The sequence below is a fragment of the Meleagris gallopavo genome, chromosome 12 (assembly GCF_905368555.1).
Source record: "Meleagris gallopavo chromosome 12, MGAL_WU_HG_1.1, whole genome shotgun sequence".
NCBI classification, from domain to species: domain Eukaryota; kingdom Metazoa; phylum Chordata; class Aves; order Galliformes; family Phasianidae; genus Meleagris; species Meleagris gallopavo.
The window spans coordinates 3,814,071-3,829,829 of NC_139415.1; the positions used below are offsets into that span (position 1 = coordinate 3,814,071).

The 15,759-nt window shown below is 35.6% G+C and overlaps 1 protein-coding gene across 1 annotated transcript in view; it reads left to right on the forward strand.

The window, feature by feature from the left end:
- The window catches only part of VPS13C (vacuolar protein sorting 13 homolog C), an 81,798-nt gene that overhangs the window by 1,660 nt on the left and 64,379 nt on the right, over positions 1 to 15,759 (forward strand). The window contains exons 3-10 of the mRNA XM_085234244.1: positions 2,875 to 2,917; positions 3,633 to 3,728; positions 4,447 to 4,548; positions 9,787 to 9,896; positions 10,702 to 10,761; positions 11,373 to 11,432; positions 12,053 to 12,133; positions 15,346 to 15,403. Of these exons, the coding sequence (XP_085090370.1) occupies positions 2,875 to 2,917; positions 3,633 to 3,728; positions 4,447 to 4,548; positions 9,787 to 9,896; positions 10,702 to 10,761; positions 11,373 to 11,432; positions 12,053 to 12,133; positions 15,346 to 15,403 (610 nt within the window). The remainder of the gene's footprint in view (positions 1 to 2,874; positions 2,918 to 3,632; positions 3,729 to 4,446; positions 4,549 to 9,786; positions 9,897 to 10,701; positions 10,762 to 11,372; positions 11,433 to 12,052; positions 12,134 to 15,345; positions 15,404 to 15,759) is intronic.

Here is a 15,759-nt window from a genome sequence, read left to right on the forward strand (position 1 = left end):
GGAGGCCTGGGTTGCTGTGTACAACTGCCTGCAAGGAGTTTGTAGCAAGGTGGGGGTCCCCTTCTCATCCCAAATAGCAGCAATAGGATGAGAGGTAATGGCCTGTAGTTGTGCCAGAGGAAGTTCAGATTGGATACTAGGAAAAATTTCTTAGAAGGAGTGGTTAGGTGTTGGCAAAGGCTGCCCAGTGCGATGGTGGAGTCATCATCCCTGGAGGTGTTCAAGAAAAGGGTAGGGACATGATTTAGTGAGCAGTATTGGTGATGAGTTGATGGTTAGGCTAAATGATCTTAGAGATCTTTTCCATCTTCAGAAATTCTATGATTCTACATAAATATCACGTGTTCTAATATTTGAAGCTTGAAATATATAAACATTTTAGAGTTTTACTATTTCTGTTACTGCTTTAGTTCTCCAGTACAAGCTAGAGAACTGAATTTCTTCTGCTGCTGCATAATCATATTTCCGTAAGGTCATAGTTTGGACTTATATAGGATTTATCACTTGTATGTCCAAGCAGTAGATGGTTGTTTGGTTCAGAACAACTTATTAGGAACAATTGGTATGCACAGATCTGTGTATTCTTTTTTTCTGCTTGTGTTGAATACATGGATTTTCAAAGCCTGACTCCTGCAGATTGTTATAACTGAAGTCCTCTGAGAGACTGTGATGCTGTGTTTTGGTGTGGGTACACAGGGAGAAGTTTCATCTGTTGATGAAATAAAGGCTTAGGTTTATGGCTTTGTAAGTTGATTCTCGGCTAAAACTGTCAAGGGTGACATGTTTGAGATGTGTACAGTCTGAATGTAACTTGTACATACTGATTAATCATGTAATATGGCTATTTGAATGTTCCTGTTAAAATAAGAGTAACAGCGAAGGAAATAACAAGAAGGAGCTTCCAATAAGTACCCTGATTCTTGTCTGGTTGGTTATTGTCTCCTGAGCTAAGAACAGCTCTACTACTGAAACAAACTTCAGTGTGCTTCTCATTGCACTCAGGAAGATTAGGGAAAACATGCTAAATTTTTGCTTGACGTCACTCTTTTATCTTTGTTGCTCTGAAATTTCCTATCTTACCTGCCTCTTTTGCTGATAACTTTATACTTACAGCCCTTCACAAAAACATCTTTATAATATGGTAGGTAAGAAAGGAAGTAGGTAAGGAAGGAAATACCATCTAATTTGTATGTAAACCTTCCTTGTGGTGATTGCACGGTTCATTACAGATCTACCAGTTGTTATGTATGAAAATGGTTATACTTCTTGCAAGGAAAGACAAGAAAAGTTCAAGACTTGAAAATAAGAACTACTTCTGTATATAAAGTATTTCTACGTTAGAGTTGCAATATGATGGATTTTTTTCCAGAAGTAATTAAAATAAGGTTAGTATTGAGTTCCTTGAGAGTCATTTAGAGAGCTTATTGAAAAAGGAGTCAAATGTATGTGCTGTAATACGGCTTCATCTTTTTGTGGTTTGTCAGTCTGCTGCTGTCTAGATCATTTTTGTCTTCCTCTTAAGGTTTCCCATCAGAATATAACTAGCTTTTAATTTCTCATAAGTATGATACTTTGCAAATGTAAATAAAGAAACCCCTTTAGAAAAAGTAGCCTGGAGAAAGTAGTTGCATTTAGTGTTATTCTTGCAATTTTTGTTTCTTAGTCTCAGTAAAAGGGCAGATCATTAAAATGGAACTTTATCAAATCTCTGTCAAACTTAGTCCATAGCTAATGCAAAGTGAACAAATATTAGTGTAAGATTTCTAAAATGAATTTGTGTAAAATTATATTACAAGTAGATTCTTATGCACCTTGGAAATGTGAAAACAAGAAAAATGACTTCAATCCCAAAATATGTTAAAAGTTTATATTTGGAGACAAAATGCTGAAGTGTTACTTTGAAATACATATTTATTTTATCCTTTGAGGATGTTTCACTTTGTGTGACCCTAGCTATTAAGAGAAGTATAATGTGGCAGTTGCCATTAACATTATTATGTTGTTAAGCACTTGGAATAGTGATGTTTATGAGTTCTTCCTGATGGATTTCTCCAGCTTTATCCTATTTCTCAGTCATAATGTAAAATGTCAGATGAGAAACTATGACCTAAACTAACAACTGTTGCATTTTTCTCAGGCTTATACTACTCAAGTCATTACTATGAAACTCGCAGCAGGTGGTACCAACTAGAAATTGGAATTTTTCTGTAAGAGTAGTTAAATCATTGTCTTAGACTTAATTTTTAGTTTTACTTTTTTTTTCTTTCTTTTGTTCTTCCTATTTGTCTCTCTTTTAAGCACTGGTTATATTCCTGTTTTTGTGGTATGTTGTGTAGATGAGATTCTTCATGAGATTTTAATTGGTGGTAATAATTGTTCACTTGTCTCATTTTCCTCGGATATTTGAGTCCATGCTGTTCTTGATGTTGGGAAGCATTTTACAAAGAATTCAATTTGCTATTGAGGCTTTTAAAATAATTAGGAAATTCTAAGTGCTGTACTGATTATCAAAAAGATAAGACCTATGGGATGACTGAACAAAGAAGTAAAATTATATTCTCGTATGTAGATGAAACTTTACTTCTTGGTAACTTTTGTTGCAAAGCATTATCATGCTTGTAATAAAGAGTTGCTAGAAATGTGTAACTCCTTTGTTTTTTGGCTTTCTACAAGCCTGACTTTATTTATGGATTCCTGTGTTCACATGAACATTGCTGATTAATTATACCTGTGTCATACAGGGAACTGCATCTGTTCTGGAACTTCAATTCTATGTGCACAGTTTTAAGAGAAATCAGGATAATAATTCTGTTGTCTGAACCAAGTTGCCTTCGCAATACATGAATCTGTTTAATGCTTATTTTTCTTTTACAGAGTGAACTGGATGTACCTTTCAGAGTCAAAGTTGGCCAGATAGGTAAGGTTTTGTTTTGTTTCAACCTAAATCTTAAAATGGAATTTTGAGTACAAGCCTCAGGATCAGTCTTGCCTTTGAATTTTTTTAATCAAGCTTTCTTAGGTGGTCTCTGCAATAGTACTTGCTGTTGAACTAGTGTAGATGTCTAATGTGACTACCCTACATAAGTGATAAAAAGTTCCCTGGGTAACCCTGTTTGTGTAACATTATAGGCTGAGTGTGAAAAATGTACCTGAAATGTTTCACAGGTACGTGGATGATTAGGGGAGCTGTTTAGTAGAACTAGAATGTGTGTCTTTTCAAAGGGTAGATTAGGAATATGAAGAGCTTAAGTAAGATGGCTGAAAGATTGGCAGACATGCCAAGAGTTTAGCAGCTCTTGGATGCATGTTGTTAAAAATTCTTTCCCTCAAGGTCTGCATTGCTTTTTCAAATGAAATGTTTTTTGGAAATAAATGTATTCTATCCCAATCCAGTCACAGTCTCAGTTTTTGATCTGAAGTCTTTGGACTCAAAACTGCATCTTCTTGCTCACGTTTTCTCTGCGTGTATTTTTAACTCCAAGGGCTTTATAAAAGATGTACCCACACAGTTTCTCCTCAACTTCTAAGGCATTTAGAACATGAAGAAATAGAATTAATGACCTTCACTATAATGTTCAAACTAATCACAGCGTAGGTTTTGCTTTGCGTTAACTTTTATCTGCTTTTTGTAGATAAACTGACTCTGAAGATTCCTTGGAAGAATTTGTATGGTGAAGCAGTTGTTGCAACTCTAGAAGGCTTGTATCTTCTTATAGTTCCTGGAGCAAGTAAGTAATCTTCTCAGCATAGTGAAATAATCAAAGAAATAAGTATCTAAAAGTACCATTAAATAAGCTGCCGTTTTTTACACTTGGTTCCCCCAGGGAACTTTCTAGACAAATGCAGGGAAGTGAGTGGAGGAATGGTGGGCAAAAGGAGCACTTGTTGCCATAATGGAAAGTCTTGGTTGTGTCCATTCGGTCTAAGTTCAGTTTAACAAACTGATTCCTTTGATGTATGCTATCTTGAATCGACTCTTCTGGCATGGTTTAGATCTTTTGGCTGTTGCAGGATACAGTCTGCTTCTAATTAATGACAATCAAAAGTGGTAATTTTGTTAGAACTGATTTTTATGGAGGGGAGAAAATCAGAGAACTTAATTTACTTTCTCTGATATCAGATGCTTTGTTATAATAAGAAAACTTTAAAATTTCTAGAGTATCATGTACAGGTGTAGCAGAAATCACACCCTGTGTTACACAGTGCAGACCATGTTTAAGTGCCTCAATAAACGTGGAAAGGTACTCCTGTAAAACAGTGCTTAAGTGTTGGGATAAGCTTTTGTATCCTACTATTTTCAGAGGCAGGATGGAGGTTTCAGCAACTAGAATAGCTTTTGTTTAAAATGTCATTTTGCAACATAATGTTCAGAATAGTGCACGTTGCTTGATTATGCATTTACATAATTTGAAATTAAGGGTAATGCTGTCCCAACTTGGCTTACAGGCATTAAATATGATGCAGAGAAGGAAGATAAATACTTGCAAGATAATAAACAAAAGGAGCTGGCCAGAATTGAGGAAGCCTTGCAGAAAGCAGCTGAAAAAGGTACAAGTTAATAATGCAAACCTTCAATGGAATTTGGGAATTTACTGTGCTATGAAAGAAGAGTCCCATTTTGTAATTGATTTAATAAATTTTAAGTGTCTAGCTAATCTTACTATAGTGCTTTAAAAAGGCTCTTTCCTCTTTAGTTTATGCTTAAGAAGTGTGACTCATTTTGTTTACCATTTTTTTTGTCCAGTGGAAATGAGAATTCAGTTCTCTGGTATGGTTTTTTTTTGTTTTTTTTTTTGTTTTTTCATAAAGCTCTTTGGAATCAAGACCAAAGACAGCAGCTGCATCTCATGAGGCAAATATTTATTTCATTCAACATCCATTACTGAAATTCTAAAGATGTTTTGGAGGTGCATGTGAGAAGTCATTCTTTGCTTAAAAGAACTTTAAAGGAAAATGGAAAGGTTTAATGTTTTTCACAAAAAAATATCAACAATAATGCCTTCATTTCAGTTTCTGCTGGTTTTTACTGTATGGTAAAAGATACATGATCTATGGTGGTATGATGATTATGGTGGCAGAGCTCAAGGAGAGGGTTGAAAAGTTAAGGAGCAACAGGGAGTGTGAGCAGGAAGAACAGGAGGGATATGGAACTGTTAGAATGAGTTTAGAAGAGGGCAATGACGATGCTCAGAGGGTTGGAGGAAACCTCTTATGAGGAAAGGCTGAAGGATTTTGACTTGTTTAGCTTGGAGAAGAGAAGTCTCTGGGGAGACCTCATTGTGGCCTTCCAGTAATTGAAAGGAGCTTACAAGCAGGAGGGTGACCAGCTTTTTGCATGGTCTGATAGTGACAGGACAAGGGGGAAATGGCTTTAAACAAAACAAAGGAGATTTAGGTTACATGTTTTTACTCAGAGTGAGGTAAGGTGCTACAGCAGATTGCCCGGAGAGCTTGTGAGTGTTCCATCACTGGAGGTATTCAAGGCTGAGCTGGATGGGATCTTGGGCAGCTTGATCTAATGGTTGGCAACTCTACCAATAGCAAGGGGGATGGAACTGGATGATCTGTGAGGTCCCCGTTGAGCTAAGCCATTCTGTGGTACTGCGTTGGGTCTGGTTTAAGAAATGAGACGGTCTTGATTAGGAAAAAGAAATAGTGTCACAAGAAAATAGTTAACTGTGAAGACAGTAAACTTTAAGTAAAGTTTTGATCTAGATCACTAAGAATTTAAAACTAATCGGTTAAAATAACTGTATATTTCAGACTGGTTAGCCTGGTTTTATTTTTTATCATAACAAATACATATGTTAGAATAATGGTACAAATTAGGCTGCTTTGGACATAGACCAAGCTCTGAACTGATGACAGGTAACAGACTAAAGACCTGATCACTGAATGTTTTGTGTGATAGGAGGTACAATGGTTGATAAGATGCATCTCTGTGAAAATGGTAATGCTGCAAGTCATTGGCCTTGGAAAAGCTGCTGAAAATGAAATTGTTCGTAGAATATTTGGGGAAAGATGGTCTGTGTTGTAGCCTCTCTGCTTGCTTTATTTTCCAGCTTCAGGACACTATTGCCTTATTCTTATTTTGCTAGTTTGAAATACGCATTTGCAGTCCTTCATACAACAGTTTACCAATCTGTAAGGAATGGAGAAATAAACCCTGCTTTATTTATTGTCTTTAATATGTGAGAAACTGTATGTGAGCTAAGCTACTTCAGTGGATGAATTTTGCAACTGTTACTTCCTACAGAAGCAAAGGAATGTTCATAGAAGTTTGACCTTGGTTATAGCCATGGCTAAGCTGTTATTCTTTGCATCAGTAGCAGCGGGATGAAGGGATAATATAAGAAGAGTTTAACCTAATAGGCAATACTCGAGGAATAGCAGATCTGGAGCTTTTTGCAGTGGTTAGTGCATCTGCAGCTAAGTCTTAGTATTTCTGAAAGAGATTTAATACCAATGTTTGCAAATCATTGGAAAAGAATTTTTTTTTAAATGATACCTCAGTAGATTGACTTGTCATAGGAAGAGCTAAAATTAGATTTTTACTCATGTTTTACATGGCTACATTATTAAATTTTTCTCCTGAGGAGTCAGAAACTAGAGGAACATTTAAATTGGATTATTCTAAATTGCAGTCCTTCTCTTGTAGGTTATCGTGGTCAGGATGACTTGTCCAGTTCTTGCATGAAGAGACCTTTTGTCTTTGCTAGATACAAAGTTCTTGGGGTCCAAGCTGCTCTGCTGTTCTGTGAACTAATAAGAAATTCAGCTCTTTCTCAAAGCTTTTAAACTCACAGTATATGGTAAAAATCTGGGAAATAACTGAATGGAATGTTTTCAGGTCTGTGAATTCTTGGCTGTATTTGTTCTTTCTATTAGTACTCAACTGACATTAATATGTATAGAATCTTAATTCAGTAGGTCAGGCAGGGATATTTTCTTTCAACATGCTATTCAGATGTTGAACAAAATGGTCATGTCTCTGTGGTTAGTGTAATGTGATAGAGAAGTGGTAGCAAGATCTGCTAACAGATGCAGAACATTTTCTATTTTCCAAACTAGTTAAGTTTGTCAGTATCAGAACTCATACATGGAGACCAAACTCTTGTTTCGTGCTGGATAGAAGTAAAAAGGAAATGCCATAATATCCATCTGTAGACAGTCTTTGGAAGTAGGTATTCTGAAGCAGCTCTTCAGGTAGGTACTACAGTGTAAATACTATCTTGACATGAGGTTTATGAACTCAGTGTTAATTCAGGAGCTGAATGTAACATGAAATTGGGCTGTTTTCCTTCTTTTAAACAAAATGCATTTTTTGGTTATTTGCTGCCATGTGGACCAAGGTGCTCATTCACAGGATTCCCTGTATGGGCTGGAGAGTCTGATTTACAAGGACACCAAGCCTGGTGGGTATGCATGGTTAATTGCAGCTTCATGTTTTAAAACAATAACAACAACAAAACCCAAAGCTGCCAAATGTCGAAATAAGAAAACAACGCATATTTGGTTAGCATGTGCATATCAGTGATTCTAGAAATAAGATTTTAATGGTTATTGATTCAGGCAGAAACTTTAAGTGACTGGGAGTGTTCAAGAAGACTGGGAGACCATTTAGGAAGATATCTATCATCTGTGCCAAATTCAGGAGTGTCATAAAATGCTGATGGCGTTCTTCAGCATTAAAACACTGGCGTAGATTTTCTTCTCCTCCCTCCTTAGCCCACTTTTTTTTTTTTTTTATTTGTAGTGTGACCACTTTGTAAGTACTTCAGGACAGGTTGAAGTCTTGGCTGGCACTTTTTCCTCCTTACTTTGAAGGAATGTGCAAACTACATAAAAACCAAAGCTCTTCCCCTGAGTTAGATTGGCCTTTGTGCTTGTTTCCAACTTTAGTAGGATGCACCCTTCTTATGATGTAATCTTGTAAAGTTAAGTACAGGCACTCCTATTGCTGGGTTCTTTTCCCCTTGATGGCCAGACGGGTGAAAGAAATGAGACAACTCAACAAACTGGTTTTCTTTAGAAAGGTGGAAAAACAGACCATTAACTTAATTTGTGGAGTGGTTGTGTTTGTTTTTTCGACTGTAATTGGTGTGTGAATATTAGAATTTAATTTCACATAAAACTATTCAAGAATTATTATTTCTGTATGCATTTTTTTGCAGTTTCACCTGTCATTCATTCAAATTACTTTCATATCCTGCTGTTGATTGTTGTGAGAATCTTACTGAAAAGCCTTCTTTGGGTTTTCTTGTACATCATGAATATCTTAACTTGGAAGTTATGCATTTGCATGGAAGTCTCATTTGAATTTTGACTTCAATGTTTTTCCCATATGAGTATTCTATTAAGTATTTCGTTATGTGCCATTGCCTGAAGTCATGAAATGAATGCTTGGATTACAGAAAAAAGTATTCACCAGAGTTCTAATGTCTGTTTTCAGATCTGCTTTGTACGTTGGAAATCTGAAATGAATTCATTAAAAAGTTTGAGTGTGTATTACTAGTGAGAAGCCTGGTGATTATGGCTAACTTCTTAAACTCATGGGATCTTGTGTAACGGATCTTGAAACGTGCATTTACACTTACGATTGGCATGGCCCTCGATCACAGTGCAATTTGTATACTTAATCTGAAGTTTTTACTGACATTAAGTAGAAAAAGAAAAGGCAATGCTTCAGTTGCTTCCACGAAAGTGAATTCATGTGCATGTGAATGATGGAAAATGATGCTCTGTGTTATGAGGAGTAGTTGATTGTTTCCTTAACAGCTATGAAATTCTTTAATTCTTTAATTCTTTTAATGAGAGCTTAATAAGGCATTCTGCTTTGACAAGCTGAACTTTCTTCTGTCTTTTCTTTTATTTCTTGCATTTCTGCTTTGCTAACTTGAATTTTATGCTTTTCCCAAAAAATTGCTTGCACTGAAAAAAGGACGTAAGCGTAAAAAGTATAAAAAGCATTTTAAGAGACCCTTTAAAGGTCGTGATCACTCAAAAGGTGGGTAAGAAACATGACTTTGATTTTTGTTTTCAATTGCCACATATTTTGCGTGCTATTTGTATTAGTTTCTCTTAGTCTTGCATATGCGTCCACTCATTATTTTTCCTTCCCTTTTTGAAAAAGAACATAAAGTAGAGAGAGCATTTTGTTGTTGGTTATTCACTCTCTGGATCAAAAACACTTGTGCTTAGTCCTTATGGATTTCGAATTTATTAACTTAGCTTAAAGATCAGAGTACAGCTCTAATACTGAAAAACTAGAGTATTTCACATAGTATCTTTACATTTTCATTTATTTTATGCAAGCTATTTAATCTTCTCAGGCAATATCCTGTGAAAAACTGTAATGAACCGATCCTTTATTATGTAAGCATCATCTTCACCTGGGTATTTTAGGATATTTTGTGCTAAATTACACCTTCTTACCTGTTTTCTCATTGAAATTCCTAGTTAGTTGCTGATGGACTTCTAAGGGGCTTCTGCCTTGGAGGTTGCGGGGAGGTATATCTTAAAAATCAATCTGGAAATTAGTGTAAGCTGCACTATTGTTAGTGAAACTTAGACATAAATTTTCTTACAGTTGTGGTGCACAAAGCTAATATTACGTTTTCACAATATAGATGTACAGAAAAGGAGAAAAATTTAAGTAGCTAAAAACTCAAGTGCTAGGTATTCACATTAGAATAAGTATTAAGTGTACGTTGGAATTGCTGTTAGTGCGGCTAAACTCAATATGTATTGTTTCACTGAATGCTATTTCTTTATTTTTTTTTCCAGATAAACCAAAGGAGGAGAAGAAAGATACTTTCTTGGAAAAGCTTGCAACTCAAGTTATAAAAAATGTGCAAGTCAAGATCACAGGCATTCATGTTAAATATGAAGATGATGTAAGTACCTGGAACATGCTTTCTCCATTTTATATTTGACTCTAGTGCAGTTGTTATAGTCTAGTCCACAGAGACAAACTGTTATTTGTCATCATGAAAAATCACTGTGGCTTCTTATACATATCTTAGAATGAGGTACTTCAGGTACAACTGAAAGCCAGAGTAATTTGGATGTGTGAAGTAGATAATCTCTATCTTGCATTGCTTGGTGCTGCCTTGCTCACTAAATGTGTGTGGTGACAGTTTGTCATACATTAGTATATGCAGTTGATATGCAGAACTTTTCATTGTAATGACCAGAATTCAGAATGGCAGGGACTTGTGAACTTAAGGATGAGTTGGAAAACAAGAAGTTAAATAGCTAATGGGTAATAGGTGGTATTCTATCCCCATTCGTGGATATGAGTGAAGCAGTTTGTGATGAGATAGCTGCATGTCGATAGGAAGCATTGGGCATAAAATATTACCCAGAGCTGGAACTGGGTAATTCTGGAACTGCTTGTAGAGACACTGTATGTACAGTGGTGGGAAGAATGGAAGTCAGAAAGTGAAATAGTTGACTGAAACGTGGTACTTGACAGTTCTTCAGTTTTTATTATTCAAAGGTTTAAAAACCTGAAAGAAAATTTCAGAATTGATTTCCTAAGCCTTTAATCTGCAGCCGTATGGTACTGACCTAACTGACTGCTTCAGCAAGAAAAATTAAGCAAAGGAAAACAGCTCAAGATTTCAGTCAATTTTAATGAAATGATTCTTAGTGTGCAATGAGTATGGATAAATAGCTATTCTTTTTCTATTTCTGCAGGTCACAGATCCACAGTGTCCAATTTCTTTGGGAATGACATTGGGCGAGCTTAGTTTATTGGTAATATTTGTGTGCATGCATGTGTTCGTGGTTTTGATTTACTTATATTTGATTGGGCACCAGAAAAGATAAGTTGGGCCTGTAATATAATGCAATTATTGTATGGATATGGAGGGTAAGACAATCTTTTCTCCATGCAAATAGTCCTTGAAGTTTGTCCAAGCAGCAGGGAAGATTACTGAGGAACATCATACTATTTTGTGACAAGCAATTTCTTCTTATGTTCCAAGTGATCTTTAAAACTGAATGTGCTTAATTTCATAGGAAAAATTGTTTCCATGTCCAGTAGATAAATTAAGGCAGATGTTACATCATGATGAAGAATGTGGTATTTTGCCAGGCCTCCTGAGAAAAGAGGAGAGAGAATTTCAGCTAACTTGTTTGCCATAAATACATAGGATTTCATGGGTAGGATAAGGAGTTGAGAGCTAAAAGTAACTCACAAATTTGGAATTGGGTTTTGACTTGTCTATATGCAGTCTAGAAAAGTTGACTTCTGTAATCTGGTAGCACCAAAATGATTTATTCTGTGCTTGGAAAAATAGTATAAAACCACAGATGTGGTAGGTAAGGTGCATCAAGGAATGACTTTCGTCCCTTTGAAATTTTAGACAACAAATGAGAACTGGAAACCTTCAATTCTAAATGATGCTACAAAAGTAATTTACAAGGTAATGTGTGTTTTTTTCTTTTTTTTTTTTTCCTAACTGGCTAAGAAGTGTAGCTAGCAACTGTTATTGAAGTGATGTAGTATGCAGGTACAGAGAAAAACTGGAAAACCTGTTTGTGAATTTTTGTACTTTACTTAATATTTTGTATTTTTACTTAATTTTTTAATAAGTAGAACTAAAAAGACTGGCTTTAAGTAAGGCATACCTTTCTACTCCATAATTTAAGGAATCAATGCAAACACTGATCTTCTCATAAACAACATTACACAGCAAGACTGAAATCTGTGTAGTAACTATGATTTCAAATAGTTTTGTCAAATTGCCATTTCCTATACTAGTCTATATGTAAAATGTTTGGAATTCAGGTAGTGAAGCATGCCCTTTTGCTCCTCCCCACCCCATTTACCTTTTATCAGTGTGTGTGAGTGTGTGCACTTTAAGAGCATGCTTTTTAGCAAGTAATTTTCTTTTCAAAATGGTATTATAAGATTAAATGTGTCTCAGTGCTTATAGTACATTTGTTGTATAACCTTTTTTTTCCCAAGTGGAAGCTAAATTAATAGAATGTATTGAATACAGAGTATGGAATCTATTGAATACTTTTTTTTTTTTCTTTGCAGCTTTTATGCTTGGACAGCCTCAGTGCTTATTGGAATGTACACAGCAAAATGTATTATCATGGCTCCCATGAACAAATACTGGTAATGTAGAGTTAAATGTGTTGAGTGGTGCTCCATCTCATGACTGTTTTACTGTTTCAAACAACGCCATATTAATTTCAGCAACATCCAACCCCAGACATTTGGTCAGCTCTATTCTGATAGCAGGGCCATATGTTAATTCATTGTGTCATTGATAGTTAACATGCTTTGGTAACTCTATGCGTTACCAGCTCCTACAGACTTGGAGATGGTTGGAAACTGGGTTTGTCAGGTCAGTTCTATTAGCGTGTGACTTAGCGTGCTGCTTACTCAGTACTGTTTGTTAAATGTCTGGGTCTTATTTAGCTACTGTAATAACTGAAATAGTAAACAAATGTGGAGTTAGTAAAATTTCAGAATATTAAACATTATTGGAGCAGAAACTTTGTATTATCAAGATACCTAAGCTGTGTAGATGAAACTAACCAATATGATATAGCCAAACAGAAGAGCAAGTCAGTAAAGCAAAGAACATTGCCAAAGAGAAGAGCAAGATCATCAAGTAAAGAGCATTTATTCTTTTTACTTTTAGCAAACTATACCTTGTAGGTAGTAACTGCCCACTGTCCAACTTGAAAGTTAGAGGGATTAATATAGTATTTCTCTGAAGGTAGCACCCCTCTTTTGGGAAACAGATACGGGAAAATGAGCATGCTTCAATTGTCAAGTCTGAAAAGGTTCACAGCTTTAAATAGGAAATACTCAGTAGGACCGAGTAATGATGACTTCTGAAAATGAGGTTGGGTGAAACATAATTAAGGTAGACTGTATGGCAGAGATGATGCTGGAAATAATTAAAATGGTGATTACACGGGAAGGATAAAATCCAGTTTGCGTGTATGAGCTACTTGAAGGCTGTGTCTAGTTTTTCTGATTTGTTAGTGTTCTGAGTTGCTGTTAGCTAGATGAATAGTGGTGTACTGCAAATTGTAATGTTGTAAGCCTAGGAAATACTCATGAGATAAGGCAGCAATTAAACAAAAGCAAAACAAGTTTTATTTAGTCTGAAGAGAAACTGGGAATGTGGCACTACTAATAGGGCAATTATATAGACATAAATTGGAGCTGAGGGCAAACATCCTCTGTCTGTACTGCAGCTGAGAAGTACTTGATTGCAAAAATGCCTTTGCTGTTAAGTTCGTTTCAGATAGCTATTACATAAATATGGTTAAAAGAGCTTATTTGTAGGTAATGAGAAGCAACTAGATATTCTAGTCAGCTGCTGGCTAGTAAATGAACGAATAGTTTAGGTTTTGAAAGTGAACTTAGAAGGGTTATGAAAACAAGTCAGTTGGCTTTGGAATATTGTACATATGACTGCTCCTCTTAGTTGGTCACAAATGTGATTCATTTTGCTGTGGAGAACGCTGAACGCATGATGTATGTTATCTGCATTTTACTTTTGGTTTGAATAAGTACGTCTGTGCAAAATACAGTGCATTGTTGACACACTATGTTTATAAATGTTATACAGATGTTCTGTGTATCCTCATATAATATTCCTTGTTTCCATTTCTTCTGCAGTCCTAGTCATTTACAGTTATCATTTATTTATTTTTTTCTTGTTAACAAAGCATACACTTAACTTGATGGACTTGGTACTAATAAGGAAGTATGCTTCAAAACTGGTAAAACCAGCCAGTCAATAAAGGTACTCTGAATCCTTTCTGTTAATGTGGAACTTGAAACCCAAGTCCTCCTTCTATTTTAGTTCTGGTTCCCATTGTAGGGTAATTCTTGTTTTCTAAAAGTTGGAATTCCAGTTCACTGTATGTATAAGATGCTGTGAATATGTTGTTTCTTTGTCCTGTCTGCATTCTCCTACTTTGTTTAAACAGCTAAAATTCCTCAGGGTGCTTTCCATTATGCCTTTTTAGTTTATCAGAGATGCTTACAAATTCTTAATAAGCCATCATGAGGGAACTGTGGAATTTGGCATGGGTGTAAGATGGCTTGTGTAAATCTTCTCAGCTGCTTCTGAAGTCCTTTTAGTACAGAAAATTCTGAAACAGAGACTAGAATACATTTTAAATGTAGTCTGTAGCATATCCTGTTTCCTGAAATGCTAAGACTTCTGTCCAGATAGGCCATTTCAGTCATACTTGTAAGCAGTACTATCAAGAAATCAGATTTAGCACAGTAGCTGATTGGTCTGCCTCGTAGTTGGAATAAGCTGTGTAATCCATAGCAGTCTGTCACTTTCACACAACAGTCTTCATATTTAAATAACATGAGCATATGGCTGTTTGTGAGATTAGCTGTTATACACTTAAGCTCATTGAAAAGCTTACTTTCACTATTAGAGTTCAGAAAATGCATTTAAATGCAAATATCTTTAATTAGCATGTGTACTTTTTTGTAAAATATGAAACATTTTAAAATAAGAAATTGGGAAAAGAAATTACTGGAAGAGATTTATATCTGTAAGATATTTTCCTTGTAAAAACTATGCTTGATATTGATAGTCTTTGTAAAATAGGACAGTAACAAGTACTTCATCTGCCTTCATATAATATACTGTGTGTACTGCTTCTTAAAAGTTTGCATCCTGTTTTAACTGATAGTGCTGTTGCAATCCATAAACTAGATGAAATGATTGGTATTTGTATAGCATCCTCAGAAAACTGCAACAGAATAGCAACAGCAAAGAGACCTCATTTTGAATGAGGGCTCAGTTCCAGCATGACGTTGCCTCTCAGGCTGCTGCATTATTTTCCTGACACTGTATTTTCATTTCTCTCTTAACTGTGGAATATCAGAAGACTCAAACGGCTTCCTTACGGGATAAACATGAGGAAGGATAGATTATGAATATATTGTCTCATCACCTTCAAGGAGTTTAAAAACAAATACTTCATCTTTTACACTACATGTCTGCACGTACACGATTGCTAGAATGTTTTAAATTAGTGAACATTAGTTGATGCAAGATATGAAGGTTCAGTGAACTTCTGAATGAAGTTGAATTAAATTGTAATAATATTCTACTTGATGAGAGAAACCTACTGAGTCTGCTGTATTAAAACATTTTACTTTTAAGTACTTGAGCTACATTAGATATCTCGTTTTAAAGGTGAAGGTTTGGGGAAACTCCTGCAGAAACATGATTGGAGTTGAACTGTCCTCTAAATTCCTAATGTCTTTTAACTTTTAAGAAGACCAAGAGTAAATATCCCTCAGCAATTGCTAGACAGTATCATATTCCTTTACAGGATCAACTGAAAAGAGGAATTCCATATGGTGATAACCAGCCTCAAGACTATGAGTACAGTAAGTAAGCTACAAGTGAATGAATATACACTGTTTTGAGCATTTTAGTTGGTCTGAACTGATCATACAGGCATATCCATACTAGCTTCATTATGTTTAGGCTTTTGTGAAATGTAACATCATAGAGATTTTATTTTTTCTAACTATTGCTGGGTTGATCTCATCTGTAGTATGAATCAAATGCCGTTTCATAGAATCATAGAATGGCTTGGGTGGGAAGGAACCATCCCCCTTGTCCTATCACTATCTACCCAACTAAAAAGTTGGTTCCCCCTTTTTTTTTTTTTTTTATTATTATTGTTTTTAATAACCCCCTTTTAAGTACTGGAAGGCTGCAATGAGGTCTCCTCACAGCC